The following is a 19,865-nucleotide window of genomic DNA, read 5'->3' as shown; positions in this document are numbered from 1 at the left end:
AAAAAAAGCATTAAATTCTGAAGGGAATGACAAGTAAAAAGGATACTAAGCACTGAAAATGACTGAATGTATTTCAGAAACATCAATGTTGTTTAACATTTAAACAAAAACTAAGGACTTTGAAAGCCTTTCAAAATTTGCTAATAATTGCAGGTCATAAAGAGACTCCTTCAGCATATAACTGTAAAAGATTTGATAGCAGATCAGGTTGAAAAGGTGAAGAACAAAAGAATCTGAGATGCATTTCTGTCCTGCTCCCACACCTACTATTCACACTGTCACAAAGGTGTGTTTCAGATCGTCTTGTTCAATCAGTTAAATCTCTTTATCTGTCCAAATATTTATTCTGTATTAATGCAGCCTCAACTTTTGAAAACTTCTGTTATCTTTACTGCTTATCTTTCAATGACAGAGCTTTGACTGTCCCAAACATTGGTCCACTGAGGCTGCAAAATACAGAGTTGGCAGGAAAGGGATATCAAAGGGGACAAGAGACCAGATACAATTCAAAAACAAACAAACAAGAGCAGAATCTGCAGCCATGAAAGTCAGGAGAAGTTCAATTCAGTGTTAATCCCTATTTGTCTGAAATGTTTACAGACATACATTTATAGAAAATGGTGTTGATGAAAATACTGTCATTACAGCAGTAAACACACAGGAAACTGTGCATTGAAACGCTGTGCCTATTTTTGTCCATTTTTATTTTTAGGCACATAAAGCTATGTGCACTTAATTATATATACACTGGGAAAAACATAAGATGGAAATGTACTTGCAGATAGAACAGCTAGTATATAATCAGGGCCCAATAACTAAAACAAAATTGAAGTTTACATAGGTCTACAAGGAGACACGCTACCATAATCCCCACTTTCATATTATGTGGTTATAGTCTTTCCCTCTTCCCTGCTTCTAATCAAACATCCCAATCTTTTGCCACCTGCTGGCATTATTTATATGGGTAACTTAGACGTGAATCAAGCTGGGGGAAAAGACACACACGAAAAAACCCCAAAAAACAAAAAAAACAAAGCAGACAAATTAAAATAAAACAAAAATAAAACAAGAAAAAACATGAACAAATCAACAAAAAAAAAAAAAAAAATCATCCACAACCCCCTCTCCCCAACAAAAAAAATCCAATTGGAGTCAAAATCTTTTTCAGTCAGATCAGTTTCCTGAACTGACTTACTGGAGAGCTGCAAAAGCTCCAGATCAGTGCAGAGAGGGATCAAGAGGGTGAAGATGATCCCAGAGCAGCTCAGACCGAGCCCCGCTGAAGCAGCCATGGGACTGCAGGACTTTGAACACAGAGCAGGGTGGCTGCTATTTTTTTCTAAGTGCTGCTGAATTTACTTCAATTCTTCTCAAAACAGAAGACTGCAGAAAACACTGGTAGAGTCTTCAACAAAATTTCTGCCTGCAAATATTTACTACTTCAATGTAAGCATATGAAATCTTAGATCTCCTCAGATAGAAAAAAGCCTGATGTCCCAGATTGCCCCTCAAACTTTTGCTTATCAAAGAATGTGTTTTCATAGCAAATTCTTTGCCATTTTTTTTCCTTCTTTTCCTTCCTCCTTAAGGAAATAGCTTTTCTTTTTCAATAACGACATAATCAAAAGCTATTTTCTCTAAAACTATGTGCTTGGCAAGTGTCTTCTTCCCCACCATCATCCACTTAGTTTTCATTTTTGCACTTTGTCTTTTTTTTTTATTATTATTTTGTTTTTTGTAATGGCCTTTCTTGTTATGAGAAAAATACATTCCTGGAATGCTTCAGCTCAAGACTCTCAAAAACAATTACTTAGGCATCTGATTTGATCTGCCAGTTCTTCCTTTCAGTCTATTTGGGCTTTACAAATCTTGAGTTTGGTCAAAGGTTAAAGCAAACCTTTTCCAAGTTACACTCCTGTGTTTTATGAGGCCCAAACATACCATGCCAGTTTTTAAGGATAAAAGAGTAAATTCAATATTAACTATGTACAAAAACAGTAACTTTAAGTGCAACCTAAAGAAAATTTTCCATATAGGGAAGATTGCCAATTCATATATATTGGGAAAGTAGGATTGCAAGGTGGAATGATGAGTGAAAAAAAGTTACCCGCAAAATGATGAAAATTCATGGCTGTTTACAGGAGAAAAACAAAGAGAACAGAAGCTCAAGTATCAAGGTATCTTCAAGAGTATCAGGGCACTTCATAAGCCCAGGCAAGCAGAGTTATAACCTCTGAAGTACTTCATCTATCACACTGTGAGAAATTATCATATCTGTGATCCATATACGCACACACAAAAATAAACTACCCATGAAGCATATGGAGGGACAAAACATATGTTTTCTGAGTTGATCTGGCTGCTAGTTGGGCTTCTCCAGGGAGTGAAAGTTAGAAAGGATTATCTGTCAGAGTTATCTGCCTCCAAGGAGTGAGTGAAAGGGAAGATTTCCAGCTGGCTATCTCTACTGGGTCTTTCTGACCCACAACCAACTGCAAGTGGCGCTTCACAGGTTTGCTGGAATGCTCCTCGTGCTATTGTCTTGCCTTGGATACAGTAAAACCCAGGCCAGTTTCATTTTTTGTGTGCTCTGTTTGGCAAGTTTCTGAAATCAAGCTGCTTTTTCTGAATGAATGCATTACATGTTTACTCAATTTAAACAAATTACTGCTCAAAGACATGGAGTACAAATCATTCCTACTGCTGTGATACCTTTTCACTAAATACATTGCAGTTACTGCTTGTGTTCCTTTTTAATGTTGCAGCATATTTGTCTATTAATACCATTTGCATATCTGATTTTTAAATCATCTTTTAAAAAAATTTCTTTAAAATTTCAAGCTTGTCACATGCCTATATGCAACAGTTAGCCAAGGTCCATTAACTCCACTATTAAAACAGAAATCAAGCTGAAATAAGTGAAAATAGTTCACTTCAAAATACATTTGACCAAAAATACATATTTTAAAGTTCTGACTATAGGTAATTTAAAAGCACATTTCCCAAAAATTACATAGATTTTAGCTCTGAAAATAAACAGAAATGCACATTGTAAGAAAATAAAGTTTTTGAGAACATATTCAGAAACTATTCTAAAGGGATGTTGGTGCTTAAGATTTACATATAAACATATAAAGAATGCACAGAAGTTGTACACCTACCACTTGATTTTTTAAAATTCTTTTTAAGCGGTAAAATTTATTTTTTTTAAGAGCAACTGGAAACTTTGCCATCATTTTACTCAACCAGTGGTCTTAAATGTAAGTACCCCATTGCCATAATACAGAGGAGACTGGGTATTTTGGACAATGGTGGTGTTCATTTCTTTTTTTTTTTCTCTCATAGCAAAAAATGGTTATAGTCATCTTTTAAATTCTGACATACATACTATTCAGTTATACATGGGTAAAAGTCAAAGTTCCTCCTATTACAGAGATGGAGAAAAAGCATGTGCAGTAGTCCTTTTAGGCTCTTCCAATTAATATGCTACTGAATGAAACTGATATGCACACAGAAGTACAGCCACATCTCTCCAGCCTGCTTGGACAGATGATGAAAAAGTCCTCAAAATTCATGACAGCTGTGTTACATCTGTGTATTACTAGATCCTAAATTCCAATTATCTGCATTTAATGATAGTAAATTTTTAAACAAAGTTGATTTACAATAAGAGAAAGCACACAATGCCTTTAAGAGCCAACCTTATTCCAGCACCCACCAGTTCTAATTTTTAAGTGAAACTTTACAACACTGCAAAACTGATTACAAGTTTCTCCATTGAACAGATATAAAATTCCATTTAAACTACATATTTTACATGCAGAAGAATAAAAGGCTTTGAATTTTAAACATTTCATCTTCAGAAAGCAGCTTGTCCTCTAGCCAAATAGACTTGCATGAGTTAGCCTTACCTGGAGCCATAACTTGTTATTCACTGCATCTCTCCCTGTAGCAATGCACTGAAATGTAGCATTCTGCCCTGCATTGACCTCTACATCCCCCAGCCTCAAAAAATGTGGAGATTTATCTGCAGAGGGGGAAAACAAAAATTACAAATAAAAGTCATTATAAAAAAATAAAGGTGTCAGAAACATTATTATCTCCCTCAACCTCCATGTTTTAGCAATCTTTGGCTAAAAAAGAAACAGAAAAGAGAATATTATTTGTCTCATCTGTGTTCAAGGAGTGCTTTCAGTCCTTCCCCTTCTCCCCTGGTGATTCTACTAACTTTATGTTATACATGTGTTATAATAAAGTGTTTTTTTTTAAATATAAGCTGAAAGAAGGAGATCAGATACCAAAATGTCAGCAGCACTTGACAAGAATTATCCCAAAGACTTTTGACTGTATGAAATTCATCATACTGAGAAAAACCCAATTAGCAGCATACTGCTCAAGCAAATACATACTGTTCATGTTATTTGCAATGCAACTCAGAGTTCTTGTTTTGGAAAACTAAATCATTTGTGGTATTGAATATAGTATTTCAGCAGCTGACAAATCTATTTCCCACACTGAGAAAGGCTGTAGGAAATCTCAAGCACCTGAAGGATTCAGCAGACCTACAAAAGCCAACAGAAACATTTGAGGAATGGGCACATTACACAGCTCACCCACCCTTTTCTCAAGAACGACTACAGAAAACAGTAGCTGAACTGTTCTTTCTTTGTGCTTACTAAAGAAACATGACGCACAGGAAAAAACATTAAATTGGAACAAATAGGATTTAAACATCAGTAACAAAAAGAGCTTGTCTGAATACCATAACATACTGATAATGTGCTGGGATGACTGTACCCGAGTGCCTTTTGTTTTGGCACTTCAAAACAAAACACAAAGAAGAGGAAGAAAATACATATGATATTGAATCCAAGCAGGGCTTTGCTGAGAACAGGCATTAGATATCTGGGGTGGCTGAAATATTAAAAAGGTAACTCACTCAAATATCCAGTAAGCTTGGTAGCTCCCAAGTGCTACAATTTTAAAAGGTTTGGAGTAGAAGGAAACATGATGTGAAGTTGCCATTGCAACTTTATTATTTGGCATCATTTTGCGAAGTTGGAGCAGGATATTGTTATGTCCTGGTCATTTCAGAAAGCAATTAAATTATCAGCCATGTGGTACATTAGAATGAAATAATATTTTAGAGAGGGTATGTCTAGGGGAAGATGAGAAGAGTTAAACAGAAAGAAATGGCAAAAAAATTTTGATAACAAGCGCCAGGAATGCACAGTAACAATTTCTTCCTCACAACCTTTTATTAGTAGAATATTCTTATTGTTATAACTTTTGTTTGCATGTATGCAATTATTTCCCAGGATTAGCAGGGAAAGGCAAACATAAATGCCTGAAGCCCGTCCACAAAAAAATAAACAAAATGCAATCTCTCAGTAGCTCAACAGCCAGAAGCCTTTTCTTTTTCCTTTTTTTTTTTAATCTATTTTGTCTGTTTAGAAAAAAAGAAAAAAAAAGAGAAAGGAAAAGAGGTATAAAATCTGATGAACCTCCTACAAGCATCTGCCAATTCAGTTGTCTTTAATCAGTGAGTATATACATTAACATTAAAACCCATTTTGATTATACACACCAACTGTGTATGACTGAAAAGACTTTGAAGAATGCTCTTTTTTTTTTTTAATCCCTGTATAATTTACTTCTGGCAGAAAAAGATCTCACCCAGGTAAATCACTATTGCAATCACATTTCTTCCTGGAAGTTGCAAAAAAAATACTATTGAAAGAACAAAGAATATCAGTGATCAAGTGATGAAAACTGAGCAGTCCACAGCAATATCATATATGTCCTGAAAAGACAGAGAAAAATGCAGCTCTTAATCATTACTTACCGCAAGGGTAACTCAGGACCTGGATGTCATCAATGGCAATGTAGCCATTTCTTCCATCTGAGACTTCAGCTTCAAATATTACCTGTCAAAATGAAAGAAAAAGTGTTTACAACACTCATTTCTACAGAATTCCCCCGGTGGCAAGCGTGTAGATATAAGACACATTGCCTTTTTCATTTAGTTGAAGTTCCTACAAGATTTGACAACTGAATGGAATATTTATTACTCAGTGTGGTGCAGTTCCATACCATTCATATACATGGCTTGCTTTGGATTTGCTGTTCATAGCACACCAGAAAAAAACATGTTTAACTGCATACTGCTTTATCTCAGCTAAATGTGCAAACATGATTCAATTCTGAAAAAAATGCCATTACTTTCAGACAGGTTAGGCATCACAGCACAAAAGTGATCAACCAATTTTAAGAAAATTTGTTTTCTTCCTAGGGGTCACAATATAGTCTCCTGTAACCTTCTGCAGCACAGTTGCACAGGAAAAGACAGAACAGTGCGGCACTCCCCAGTGGCAACAAAATGAACAACTGTAGCATGAGATTTATGCAGTAGTCATTAACTTCATTCTTCCTTCTTGCAAGGCAGTGAGGAAATTCCTATGCATGAAGAAAAAGAAGACACTGTCTTCACATCCAGTGTCTTGTCCCACCCCAAACAGGCAGTTAATAACAAAAATTGCTTGGTGGTGGTTCAGAGTTCCTGAAATTGTGCTTTGACTGCAGAAAGAGCATGCCTGTGGGGAATGTATATTTTGATAGCACTGGGCTATAGTCCTTCTGCCAGTTTCTCCAGACATTCTTGCTAAAACTGCACCTCTAGCAGATTTAGTTTTTTTCCTTCTAAATTTTTTTGCACCCAAATGGAATTTAGTTACAAGAACCACTTCATTCTCTGCCTCTTGCTCCTGCCTTGGCCAACAACAGCATGATGGAAATTAATTGTCTGAGAGTCCTACTTTCACAATGTCCATTAACATTTCTGACCAGAGCACTGTTTGACAATGTCTTACCCATTCTTCAGGCATTTTCAGAAAGCTGGCACTTGTTCCCCGTAACGAACATCAATATAAATATCTTTAATTCTTTAATAATTTGGATTCTTATCTTTTTTTTTTAATGTAAATGGTTGCATGGTATGGAAGACAGCTCAATAAGAAAGAAACATTATATTTAAAGTCCTTCTGACAGACTGGTTTCTTTACAGCACAATGCAGGTCTGTAATATACACAAACTCTGAAAGCACATTGTTTCTCAAAATCTAGTTAAGAAATCTGTGCATCAGTGTTAAGAACGGAACCAAATTTGCACCTCATTCTAACTGGGTTATTATGAATTCACTTGGAAATAACTTAGATCCAATTCTTAGGAAAGCTCTGCCTATATAAATGTGTCCTCTTGTGTGTTGATGCCTTCTTACACCGGGAGTCAGAGGACAGAAATCTACATTTCTTGGGATACTGATGGGAATTAATTTACTTCAGTTTTTTTTTCCCCTCTGCTAGATTAATTTTAGTAATCTTCACCCAGCAGGAGTAGGAAGTTAGCAGAAAAGGAGAAATCCACAGAAAACAGAAAGATAAAAGACATGGAGAACCATGAAAAGAAGAAAAATAACAAAAACCCCAGAAAACATGGAGAAACATGGAAAGGCAAGAAGTTTATGAAAAGTTATAAGGGACAAGGTTTACAACATAAGAAAAAGAAAAACAGTGATTAAAAAGACAGATATTAGACAGCTGAGATTTCATATATATAGTATCCTTTTTTAATAATCATAATTGGTACAAATACAACTATGGAACATTCATAACTACAGATGAAATAAAGCAAAAAGTGCTTCTCAGATTAAAAAATTATTATCAGGCTTTAATTTGATAACATCTGTTCACATTTAAAATGGGAAATGGAAAAAGGGAATTGCATACATAGGTGAAAACAGTTCAAAATGCTGACAAGTCAGGCAAGAATCTGAGGCTGTTCTTTTCCTCAAATCCACAAACTTCATGAGAAAAAAATAAACTATTGAGCCATTGCTTTCACCAGAGGGGGCTTATCCTAATAAGACACAAGTCTTTGGGAGTGAATCCTGCACTTCACCTGCACTGCTGCTCAGTTTACAGTCCTAGAAAGAATAGCTTCAACACTTTTGTTGTAGCTGAAAAATAATTCAGATTATCACTCTCACCAGAAAACATTAGTTGTCTGTGCAATCATAAATGTCCTTCCATTTATTACAATTTAATTGCATGCTCATATAGCGCACTTCTGAGGGATGCTCACTTTCTTTAATGGAGAAGAGAGAGAAACTGTTTCCAGGGGATGAATTGGGCTGGCACAGAGCAGGGTTATGGACACAACTATCCTGTCTCATTTATACTAGAACTGACACAATGAATGAGAGTGGGAAGTGCTGAATATTTCAGGTAATTCAAATGCTACTCAAGGGAATCAGACTTGATCCCAGAATGTTCTACACAGTTCCAAGATGATACACAAATAGTCATTTACTTCTCCAAATAAAATTGCATATCCTTTTTTTATGAAGTACCTACATTCAGACACAAATTAAGATCCAGACACAAATTAAGGGCCGGAACTCCCTGAACTGGACACACTTCTACATATTTAGCCATTCCTAATGTACTTCTTATCCATATACTGGCCATTTTCTCCCTAAAACCATGCAAGCTTTTAGTGAACACAGTGTCATTTGGGAAAACCCATGGGTTTACTATTGGCAGCATTAAGAGACATTTCCACTTGTATGGTTTACACCAGACTTCATTTAATGACCCAAATCAGTGACAAATTGATCCCAGCCAGCCTTTTATATTATTCACAATTTTGTAAACCTCTAGTATATGTCTCAAATGTAAATGTAATTTTGTCTCAAATTTGAAGAGTCCCAGATTGTTCAGCCAATCTCATATAAAAACTTTCCCTTTTCTTTGATTATGCTTATCCTTTTCTCTAAAGCTCTTTCTAACAACAATATATTCTTTGAAGATAACAAAAGCAGAGCTGGCACACAGTAATCAAAATATGGGTGGGTCATAATTTATTCAACAGCTTAACACTATTACCTAATTTATACTGAACTTCTTTAACCATTCTTAACACTTCATTTGCTTCTTTCGACTATCATTGGGCTCTATGCTGATGTTTTTATGAATCTCATGATTTTGCTGCAGAGTGGCAATGGCAAGATTCAACTGAGTCCATCATTCTGTGTGTGAAATTCAGATTTTATGGAGTGTGCATTTTTTTATATCTCATTATCAACACTAAAATGTGCCTGTCATTTTATTTCTCAATCACTCTCAGTTGGCGAGTCATTCTACAGGATCTCATAATTACATACTGTCCCTGCAATTCCAGTGTAGCTTTTACCTACAAACTTCTGTGTTTGTACTGCTTTTTGGCACCCACTCTGGTCCCATATGAACATGATGACACAATTCTGTATCTAAGGAAGTATCTCACAGAATGGCAGCTTGGCTTCACTATATGTTTGTGCAGAGGGACATTTGGAAATCTAACTAGATCTAGATTCTGTTAATCACATCACTCTTATATACTTGTCAACCTGTAAAGGGGTGCAAGCTGAAAATTAGGTGTATGATGAAAAGAACAAAAAAAAAAAAAAAAAAAAAAAAACTTTTTTTGGTTTAGGCACTGGAAAACAACACATACCTTTTAATATCCCAGCTCTAAAATCCAAAATATGACAATCACTATTTATCTAATATTATTCCAGAAATAAACATTTTGACCAATTTAAATACTCAATAGTGTTTGAATGCAATGGAAAAAGTAGTAATTATTACAGCAGAAACTCCTACAGGCATTTAGTTATTGAAGTTTAATGCTTAAGAAATACTTAAGCCTCCACATTGCTTCAGAGCCCTAATAATGCATCCTGTAATCATCAAAAGGCTAAGCCTGCACTTGCAGGAATATAAGAAATGTACTTCTAAAGGACTGACCTCACTGAATTTTTAACTCTTGTCAGGATCCAAAAGTTTATGTATCATTATCATTAGCTCATTTGAGGCACTGAGCAAAACAAACACTCCCAAAGCATACCTAGTAAATTAATGTAGCCGGGGAAGACGGAAAGCAATTTTGTAGCCCAAAGCCTACCCTTAGGAATACAATTCTTCCTAGGTTATGTAAAGGCTGTTTTCTTGTAAGCAATGCACCACCAGCAAGAATGGTGTTTTCACTACAATCTGGGGACCTTCTTTGTCCTTTCTCCACTTGACTAGTTCTGACCAGTCATGGTAGTGAAAGAGGCACAATCTCCCAGTTTTGACATCAGTCCTGCCACATCAAATATACCGAAAGCAATGCCTCAGTTAGATAAAAGTCAGCATTAAAAGGTTTAGTTACAACAAAAATGTAGTGTTTCACTGACAATTTTTCCTGCTAGGCTCTAATACCTATAATTAAAGAGAGGTGAAGTAGAATTGGAGATGAAAATATAAGAAAGTTTTTAAAAGGAAAGAATTTAGATACTGTAATTTTCATAAAGCATCCAACCTACAACATAGTTTTGTTCAGGCATAGTAGGGCCTCTAGTAGCTGGATTATCTGAAATCCAACTTGTACATGGATGAATTCCAGTGCTTGGTGGAAAGTTGTAGTACAGACAGAAGTTAACACATCTGTGATAAACCACAGTAAAACAAGAGTACAACACAAAAAAAAACAAAACAAAAAAAACCAAAAAAACACAAAAACCACCCCAAAACAAACCAAAAACACTAAAAAACAAACTACAAAAACAAACAAACAAAAAAACCCAACCAAACTTCAAACCAAAAGAAGCAGCAAAGTTGTATCAACTAACTTCACCAGATGTGTTATGTTAACCTCATCAGATATGAAACTTCAATCTTTCATAAGAATATAAAAATAAAACTTTAAAACTTTGAAAGTTCTTTTTCTACTTCATACACACATCTTTCTTTCATTAATTTTCAGTTTTGTAACAGCACAGTAGGGTATTCCAGATATACTCATACCTAGTACTTGCAATAAAATTGATAGAGGTTAAACAGCACATAGAAGAAAGTTTGTTTCACAGTAAAATAATTCTCTGCAGATGAAATGCCATGCAGAGCAAGACCAATTATATAAAAACCAATAACAAATCCTATTCACTGACAAGTTTCTAGCCCTATTCAATGCTTTCACAGTGTTAAAAGCATTTTAAAACACTGAATCAAAGGTTTTAATTACCAAGAAACTAAAAATGAATATAAACATGAAAACAGTGTCATGTTACAAAAGAAACGGTTAATGGAAGCTAGCTAAAAGGGACACCTAAAGAAATTCTATCTAACAGACAAAAATTTTGTTGACATAATAAAAAGCATTTCCCTTGTGAAAGTTACAGACAATTTTGCTGAACTAATTTAGAAATCATGAAAATATAATTAATTCCACTTGAATGCTCAAGTAATGCTGTGAGACAGCCTTTGCAGCTGACACGACCCAAGAGAACTTTAGCACAGCAAATCAAACACTTGAGTGAAAACTTGGGAATCTCAAGTCTGCCAGGCCAGCTAACACCCAATCACTTCTTTTTTTTTTCCTAATAACACACCTCCTGACATTGGAAACCAAAGGAGTTAAGGCTATCTTCTCACTGGTATCCAGCTGAGCTGACTATCTCAGATTCTTTGACCATCTCAGAGTCACCAACAAGGAACCCTGACATTCACAACTCCTCTCATCCCTAAAGTTACATTCAAGTTTCACTTGGCATAGGGAAATCGGTACTCCAAGATTCATCTCAGTTCATGCTCTCTGGTGAAGGATCACCTACAAAAAACATGCCATCAAAGGGTCCTAAAGGGTGATTTTTAAACAATTTATTAGTGGTAAGTGACCTAGCTACCTATTCAGTCCTTGAGGAAAAAATAAAAAAACAAACAAAAAAAAAAGCCACACCTCAAGTGTAAAATCATCTCTTTATGTGAAAGCGAGAACTATAGGTTAGATTTTGTTGAGCTAAACAATTCAAACATGATGAGAGTTAATAACAATATTTTACTTTCACAAACAAGATACATGTTCCAGTAAAACAGATAATTAATATGAAGCATAATAAGCCTTTGGAAGGACCTGCATGACAATTGCCTGATGGCAGGAAAAGCTAGCAATTAGACTCAATGACCCTGGAAACCACTGTGTTAGCAACACAGTGAACACCAGAAAGAAAAGAAAAAAAAATCACATCTCTGCACATATCTTTGCTTACTTCTTTCAAGTTGCTTATGCCAAATATTTCTAGATTCCTCCTAGAAAATGTCTGGATGAAGAACCACACATGGATGAGTTACAGTTACTCTGGCTTTGGAGCAGTAGTGGTTTATCATGTGGGAATACTTACAGCTTTGTAAAATTCCCACCCTGCTCTTGACTGACTGAAGAACTTGAAGAAAAAATATCCTTACATAGCCCATAAACACCAGATCATCAAAAAAACCAAACCATTTGTTTAAGAGTGAATGCTCTTGCATGGTTGAGATTTTAAAATAACAGTAATGCCATGCACAAAGGCACGACTCTTAACCATAGGCAACAAAATATTGATACCACTGTAAATCATGACATTTAAAGGCTAAAATTGGGAGAGTAGCAGTAAGAGACAAGTTAGGAATCCATACTAAATACTCAGTGCTTTGCTTATTTTTGTGACAGACTAAAACCCTAAGGAAACTCTTCCCAGTAGCACACAAGCAGTCCTTTGGAACATGGGTAGCTACCTGAAAATGCAGCAATACAAGCCTGGCATAATGCCACTTCTCCAAATCTAGAGCAGAGGTCAGTCCTTTTTTACTTCCAATGACCTTTGGGAATTCCCTATCACGTGGAAAAATTTTGAGCAGGACTTGATAATCCACAGAGGTGCTTTTCAACTTCAACCATTCTGATTTTCTGAAACTCTTGTCCTACAAAATAGTTTTATTTCACTTACATTAAACAGAAGGGCTTAAGTTCAGTTTTGACTATCTATTTTCCAGATACTCACTATGGGTTGGATTAAACATAATCCTTTTCTTTTTAGAAAGTGTTAATTGAAATTTTTCATGTATGCATTTTACAGCTTTTTATATCTACTAGATATATTCTGTCAGAATGCTGGCTACCAACCAACACCTGCCTGTTTTATGATTCCTGCCTATTAATCATTTGTGGGATGATGGAAGCACTATTTGAATAAGTCACCTGGAAAGGTATGCTTTTCCCTTCCCCTAATAACCTAGTAAAATATATTATCATCCATCAACAAAGTTTGGAGTTGTAAAAGCAATCATTTTTTAGACACAGAGAAGCAGAGACACATTCAAGGGACAACGCAATGTACTTCCAACAGCCTTGCCCTACCCTCAGCACTTGTAGAGGGTGCTCACAGATACTTCACTGACAAATGCTGACATATGAATAGGCAAGTTTTTTATCATGCAAAACACAAAATCTATTGTGTTAATTCCCATATTTCCATGTAAGAATCCAAGCCTAAATGATCATGCTCCTGGACTATGAAGCTGACTCCATAAATTATCTTGTATGGTTTTTTTGATACTTTCTTCTTTCTCTGTTTTGCATCTCAAAGTTTTTCTGTGTTTTCTTTTAATGGACCAGAAGTTTAAGAGGGTAGTCATTACAGTATTTTTAGTGATGACAGTTTATCAGCAGTAACTACAGACCCACAAAATCCATATATTTGTCAAGGATAATCATAGGGCCCTAATTTACAGGTAAAACAATTACATGGAAAAGGCAACGCAAGCAAGTTCTCCAGAAGCACATTACTGCAAAGAAATCAAGTATAAAATGGCTTTTGTCACAGTGAAGCAAAGGAATGCAAGCTAAACTTTGTTAACCATTATTTATTGTTCCACAGTAGCTTTGAACAAATCAGTTTGACAGGCTGCACCTTTAATGTAAGCAGAAAAATTTCAACATAGGGTTAGAATAGAAGAACAACCCCAAGCCACACCTAATAACTGATTCAACACCTTTATTTTTTATCTGTACAACAACTGAAATAAATTAATTCCCCATGGTTGGTAAAGTGACAGCAAAGCCTACAAAATTCATATTTGTCAATGAAAAAGCAGAAGAACCAGGCGATTCTTGAGAGTGTGATACTTTGAAATTGAGACCCTGAAGAAGAAAGAGCTTAAAGTTTTGCCCCATCTTCATAAACTGATACACCTTTAAAAACATAACCAAAATGCATCTCCACAGATACGCAATGGTACCCCCAACTTTTCACTCTAAAATTTTAAATTTTGTAAAGTTAAAAAAAAAGGCAGAACCCAAAATTAAACACAAAACCACCTCACAAACCCCAAAGAAACAAAACTAACAGAATCTTTCAAAATATATTAACTGACATCCTTGTATATTTCATATCGAGGGTGTACACTTGGGACCAAGTTTTGGTGATTTCACCTTGACTTAACTACCTAGAGAGCTACAAAGAGATAGACTTTGAAAAGGTCTCTAAATACACCAGATATGCCAGTCCTTCAGATACTAAGATGTAATTTCAACAAGTCTTTCTGAATATTATCTTCCTACTTCTGAAAGCATTAGACCAGGAACACTGAAACCATTTAAACTGTCACTACTACTTGGTTATACATGACATCACATGCCTTGCTTAATGAAATCAGACAAGTCAAATTAATTCCCTAAATTCCTAGTTAGAGCAGAAACTTGCATTTGAGATTGTGACAGTGAAATATTTATTTTTCAGGGCAGTAAAGGTAAAAAAAAAAAGGTAGTAAAGAAGATGAAGCAGCAAAGGTAATAGCTGTGAACTCTGTCTGAGATGTTAAGTAGATAAACATCAGCCAGGAACAATACTAGATCCACATTTCCCCAACACTGGCAATGACAAATATTTAACCAATATTTAAACCAACTCAGATGGGATTCTCCTGGTATATTTTTCTGGGATATTTTTAGAGCTTTTAGGCATTATATCATTAACAGTAATAGAATTAAATACAGAATTGTTGTCATTTCTTCTATTTATTTGGAGTAGAAAGCTAAAGGTATTCAGCTTATATTCTCAGTTTGCAGGGAGAAGTATGAAGGAGTTACATACTACTAAGGAGCTCAACAAATGAAACTGAATCAGAGCAGAGCAGACAAGTTACTGACAAGTCAAGTCAGGCACATCACACAAAGATAAAAATTAACCAGACAGAGACTTGGGGCAAGGAATTTCCTCTGTGCCCCTTAAAATCTTTAACTTCAATATATCCACTAAAGTCTTATTAGTTGTTTTCCTTTCCACCTTCCCTCTACTATCAATCTGCAAAGACATCTGATACTTCAACTAGTCTTTGAACAAACAAGCTAAATTGAAAAGTCAAACAAAGGAATGATGAATCCTAAATTCAAGAGAAAAGGGTCTCTCTGTTCTCACAACAATTCCATTTTATATTTTTAAGTGGTGAAGATTAATATTGAGCAGACCTTATTTGTTTCTTCTATAGGTGTACCATATAAGCTATTTCAGCAATTTTGCCTACCAAAATGAATAATGTTTCTGGTCTCTGGTATTGCACTTGAATGTACCATTTTTCTCTACAGAAAAAGGAAGGCAAAAATACTTCCCAAATTAATAGTCTCCTGAAAGAGAGAAATAACCAAGAATCATTCATAATCACATTCTTTGAACTTTTTCAGGATAATGCACCAACCTGGTTTTCTCTTTTAATTGTTCAGAAAAATAGCTGTGAAACACCAAGCAATTACTATTCTTGAAATAGCTTAGGTTTTATAATGAGCAGTGCAAACTTACCATAGCTTCTTTTAATTTGAAACACATATTTTTAGCATGCCTATAAAATAATTTTCTAACAGATGGATTATTGAATGGAAGAAAAAGACTGCATAGATGAGTACTAACCTTTCACCTCGTAAAATTACAATTTTTATCTACAATGAGCAGATAAGAGAGAAGGACATCCTTACCAGTAACCTTCAGATAGGTTAAGATAAATTTAAGGCGCAAGACAAACACATTTTAGAATCTCTGCTCTCAAGGTTCATTGTTCATTATTGTAAGCCATTGTAAGTTAATAAAGGTTGTGCCACTGGCTATTAAAGGAAAGTCATAACCTATATTTAAAATGCCCTTTTTTCCACTGAGGGGGCAGGGACATTATCCCACCAGTGGATCCAGTTGATATCTGTATCACAGCACTCTGCATTATGTTCAACACAGAGCTTTTCACTTACATGACATTTTATAAAAGATGACAAAGGCAATTCTTAAGTGGGAGTAAATTAGGGTTTGCGATTGGAATGATGATTTCTCTCCTTACCAGACTGAGGCTTCTGCAGTCACAGCCAATTATCATCATGTTCAGTTCACAAAGGTTTGCAGAACACCACAGGCCACAAGAAATTCCCAACATTAAAACACAGCTTTAAAAACCACAAACAAATACCAGGCAAAAGCCAAGAGTACATGCTCCACCACAATAAATATTGAGAAGGCAGTGCCAGTATCTGTCACAAATTCTCCTTTGTTTCCTAGTGGAACATCCATGTAGATTTAAATTAGCAAGTTCACCACAGAATATACATTTACTTTTACTCACATGTTAAATACATGTGCAATAATATTTATTTTCACAATTTTAAAGACAAGCTACAAAAATAATTCCAAATCTGTCTCTGTGGATGTCCATCTCTGTGGACTATAGGCCTTGATCTGCTTTCACTACTTCTGGATATCAGTTCTCAAAAATCTTTTAAATAAAACCACCATCCTAAACATAGCACAATGTTCAACTATATATATACACACATATATATATAACATCTGGTTGTATATACATAATGTCCAAATGAGATACTAGAGATACTAGAGAAGAACAAGTCATCCACTTCTAGCACATTAAAATATTTCTGCATTTAGTAATTGATATAGACATGTGCATGAATGTGCTTACATGAGCCAATACATACTTTGAATTTGGACAAGGTATTGATTACACACAAAGAACAGGGCACTGTGTCTCAGCAAATATTAACTACATTTATTCAAAGACTGCTGATAAACTGTCAGACTCATTATACCATTTTTAATTAGCAACATTTTCATATTTTTTATAAGTTCCACTGATCCACATAGTTACAGATTCCTTTCTGCTTTCCCTTGAGTAAAACAAATCCAGCTCTTTTCCATGTGACTTTAAGGTTCTCCTTCCCACATCTCCTGGTAGCTTTGAACTAGAGAATACTGATTGCAATGTGTAATACCTGCACTTGACATACAAGACTGAGTAAGCTCATCTTAACTCTGCAAAAGAAACACTCCCTTAAGTCAAAGGTAACTTGTGCAACACTACCAAAACAAACATGGAGATCATAAAACAACTTCCAATGTTTTTGTTCAATGTCAGACTTTCCAACAACCTTCTTAGGAAATAAAAATCATTTCAGGGGAAAATTAACATGTAACATTCTCCTTATGCAAACTTCATTTCTCTTCATTTCTCCTCTCCTCAACAAAATGTTCCCTTCTATCAGGCATTTCTGGACAGCTTTGTGTGTTCCAGACTCTCTCCTCATTCGCCAACTCACGTATCTTGCTCCCCTCACTCCTTCCCAGAATACACTCAATTTGCACATGTGAAAACAAGGCTTCCTGCAACTGTAACTTCATCTTCCTTAATTCTCTGTCTCTCTTTTCAAAGTTGGCATGTCCAAAAGAATAATTTCACTGCTCCATTTCCTCGGATCATCTTTCAAAGCAAAATACCATCACCAAGCTGCATTCCTCAAAAAAAGTAAGATTCATTTCTATCCTCATCTGACAAGCTTACTGTCCTCTCTTCCAAAATTGAGTGCACTTAGCTTCCATAGCACAATTTTCTTTTAGGTCTTCTATTTAGATGTCAGTTGAGGTTTCTCTTGTACCTGTAGGCACTGGGACTTCACAGGAGCTTTACACTATGCCTAAGACTCATTCTGCTTCCTCACTGCTGACAGTCTTGAACACTAAAAGTTAAAAAAAAAAAATTATTTCTATACTTTTGAAATACAAAGTTAAAATGGTGGGGAAACTTCTGGTTTCTGAGGTAAGCTGAGGTAAGCAAACTTTTTCCATCTAAGACAGCTGATTGAAAGGCCAGTGCAGAAATAAAATAAATTAAATTATGAGACTGGAAACACAAGCATCAAGGCGTCAAAAGGCAACAAAGACACCAAACTAATATTCAATTGTCACAAATTTCAAACTCCAGCTGATTACTTTGTCACATCTGGTGTGATGGGCATGTCTGGTGGTGCCCACTGTTGTCATGAAAATGGGCATCACCAAATAGGGAGGAAAACCCACACATATAATGCCCCTAGACAACACTACAGGTAGTCCTAGATTTTTTCTCACTTCCAAAGTACCTAGTAATACAAGAGCCAGTGTCTAAGGAATTTTGGAAATAAAATAGATTTCATGAGTTGTTTGTATTGTGCACATTCTTCCGATTTTCTTCCAATAATTTGTCTCTAATCAATTTGGAAATTGGAATGCTGTACTTTCTTTTGCTGGTGCTTCTCTAACACTTTCTCAGCTGATAGTACTTTTCTAAGTTATTTTGCCCACTTCATCCACAGATATAAATAGTGCTCACACACACAGAGGAAAATTCTACTCTTGCTTGATATGAACAGACACTATGTCTGTGACGGCAAAACTTAACATGACAGAGAAATATGTAAAAACAATTTCATAAACAGGATTTCACTTTGCTTCCAAGTACCTCAGCCATGCATTTCAGACCCTCTTCTTGCAGTTTCAAGCCAGATATGCCGACCATGTCAGCCAAACCTCTGCCTGAGGTTTCAAGGCTTTCCAGTTACAACAACCAGCTCTTTGGATTCCAGAACTCTAAACAGATCTAATCTCCCCACAGTGTTCATACAGCACCAACAATTATATTCTCTCAGTGGAGTGTGTCGGCCGCGTTCAGGCAATCCCTGTCCTGTCATTAACCAAAGCTTGAGGTGTGTCAATTGTAGAAAGTTGATAAAGCCTCCATTATTGGAAACTAGATACCAGTACATACACACTCACACAAAAAACATGCTGTCTCCTCCACTGCACTTTCTCCTCAGCTATCCTGGCCTGAAATGACAACCATTAAATTTTGTATTTAATTGCTCAGTCAGGTAAGTTATACTTTGGCCAAGGATGCATAATAAATAACACGAACAGTAACCAAATACTTATAAAATATTCACTAAGAAGCATTTCTGATATTTAAGAAAATTGGTGTGATTAGATCTTGTATCATGGTGGTGTAATGCCCCAGAGAGGTTCAGTTAATCATTTGCCACCTAAAGCAGCATGACTATTACTTGTAAAAAGCAAGCTGAAACTGCAAACCTGAACAGTAGTTTTAACTCAATGGCCATGTTTACTTAAGACCTCAACTCCTGACATTTGAGCACAGAAGCTCTACCCAGATTTAATTATTTTAAAACACCACACAAAACCTATCCTTTTTAATTTACTTCATAACATTTGCTAAAATTACTTTTGCACATCTTGCTTAAAGAACCATAAATATGATTCAGTAACTTTTATAGCCAGCTCCTTTATAGGCAGCAAAGAGAAAACCTTTCACTAACTAACACACCAAACCACTACAAAATATTCAAAGATCACCTTTAATTTACCAGCATTTGCTGATAGCTACAATGACTGATATCCCAGTGGATGGCTTCTCCTCTGTAATCGGAATGGGAAATAAACAGTGCACCTTGGCAAAGCAGACTTCCATTTCGATCAAGGTAAAGAGTGATAGGATAGGGCTATTCAAAGCATTTCTGTTCCCCTCTCTTACAGTGATTACTGTTTAATAATGGCAGATACGACAAATTGAGTAATAGTCATTTTGTCCTTTGGCATATCTGGCTATCCTTGGCTTAAGCTTAGTCAATCCTGTGCACAGAACAA

At 35.7% G+C, this 19,865-nt stretch overlaps 1 protein-coding gene across 12 annotated transcripts in view; it reads right to left on the bottom strand.

Annotated features, from left to right (window-relative positions):
- The window catches only part of PTPRK (protein tyrosine phosphatase receptor type K), a 378,252-nt gene that overhangs the window by 200,790 nt on the left and 157,597 nt on the right, over positions 1-19,865 (bottom strand). For all 12 annotated transcript variants that reach the window (XM_039707322.1, XM_039707321.1, XM_039707325.1 and 9 more), the window contains exons 4-5: positions 5,846-5,927; positions 3,912-4,027 (exon numbers count right to left, since the gene is read on the bottom strand). In XM_039707322.1, coding sequence (XP_039563256.1) covers positions 3,912-4,027; positions 5,846-5,927 — 198 coding nt within the window. The remainder of the gene's footprint in view (positions 1-3,911; positions 4,028-5,845; positions 5,928-19,865) is intronic.

Source organism: Passer montanus, unplaced genomic scaffold (assembly GCF_014805655.1).
Source record: "Passer montanus isolate IOZ18808 unplaced genomic scaffold, ASM1480565v1 scaffold2, whole genome shotgun sequence".
In the NCBI taxonomy this organism is placed as follows: Eukaryota; Metazoa; Chordata; class Aves; order Passeriformes; family Passeridae; genus Passer; species Passer montanus.
Note: the sequence above shows the minus strand (reverse complement) of the source record. Positions and strands in the feature narration are given on the sequence as shown.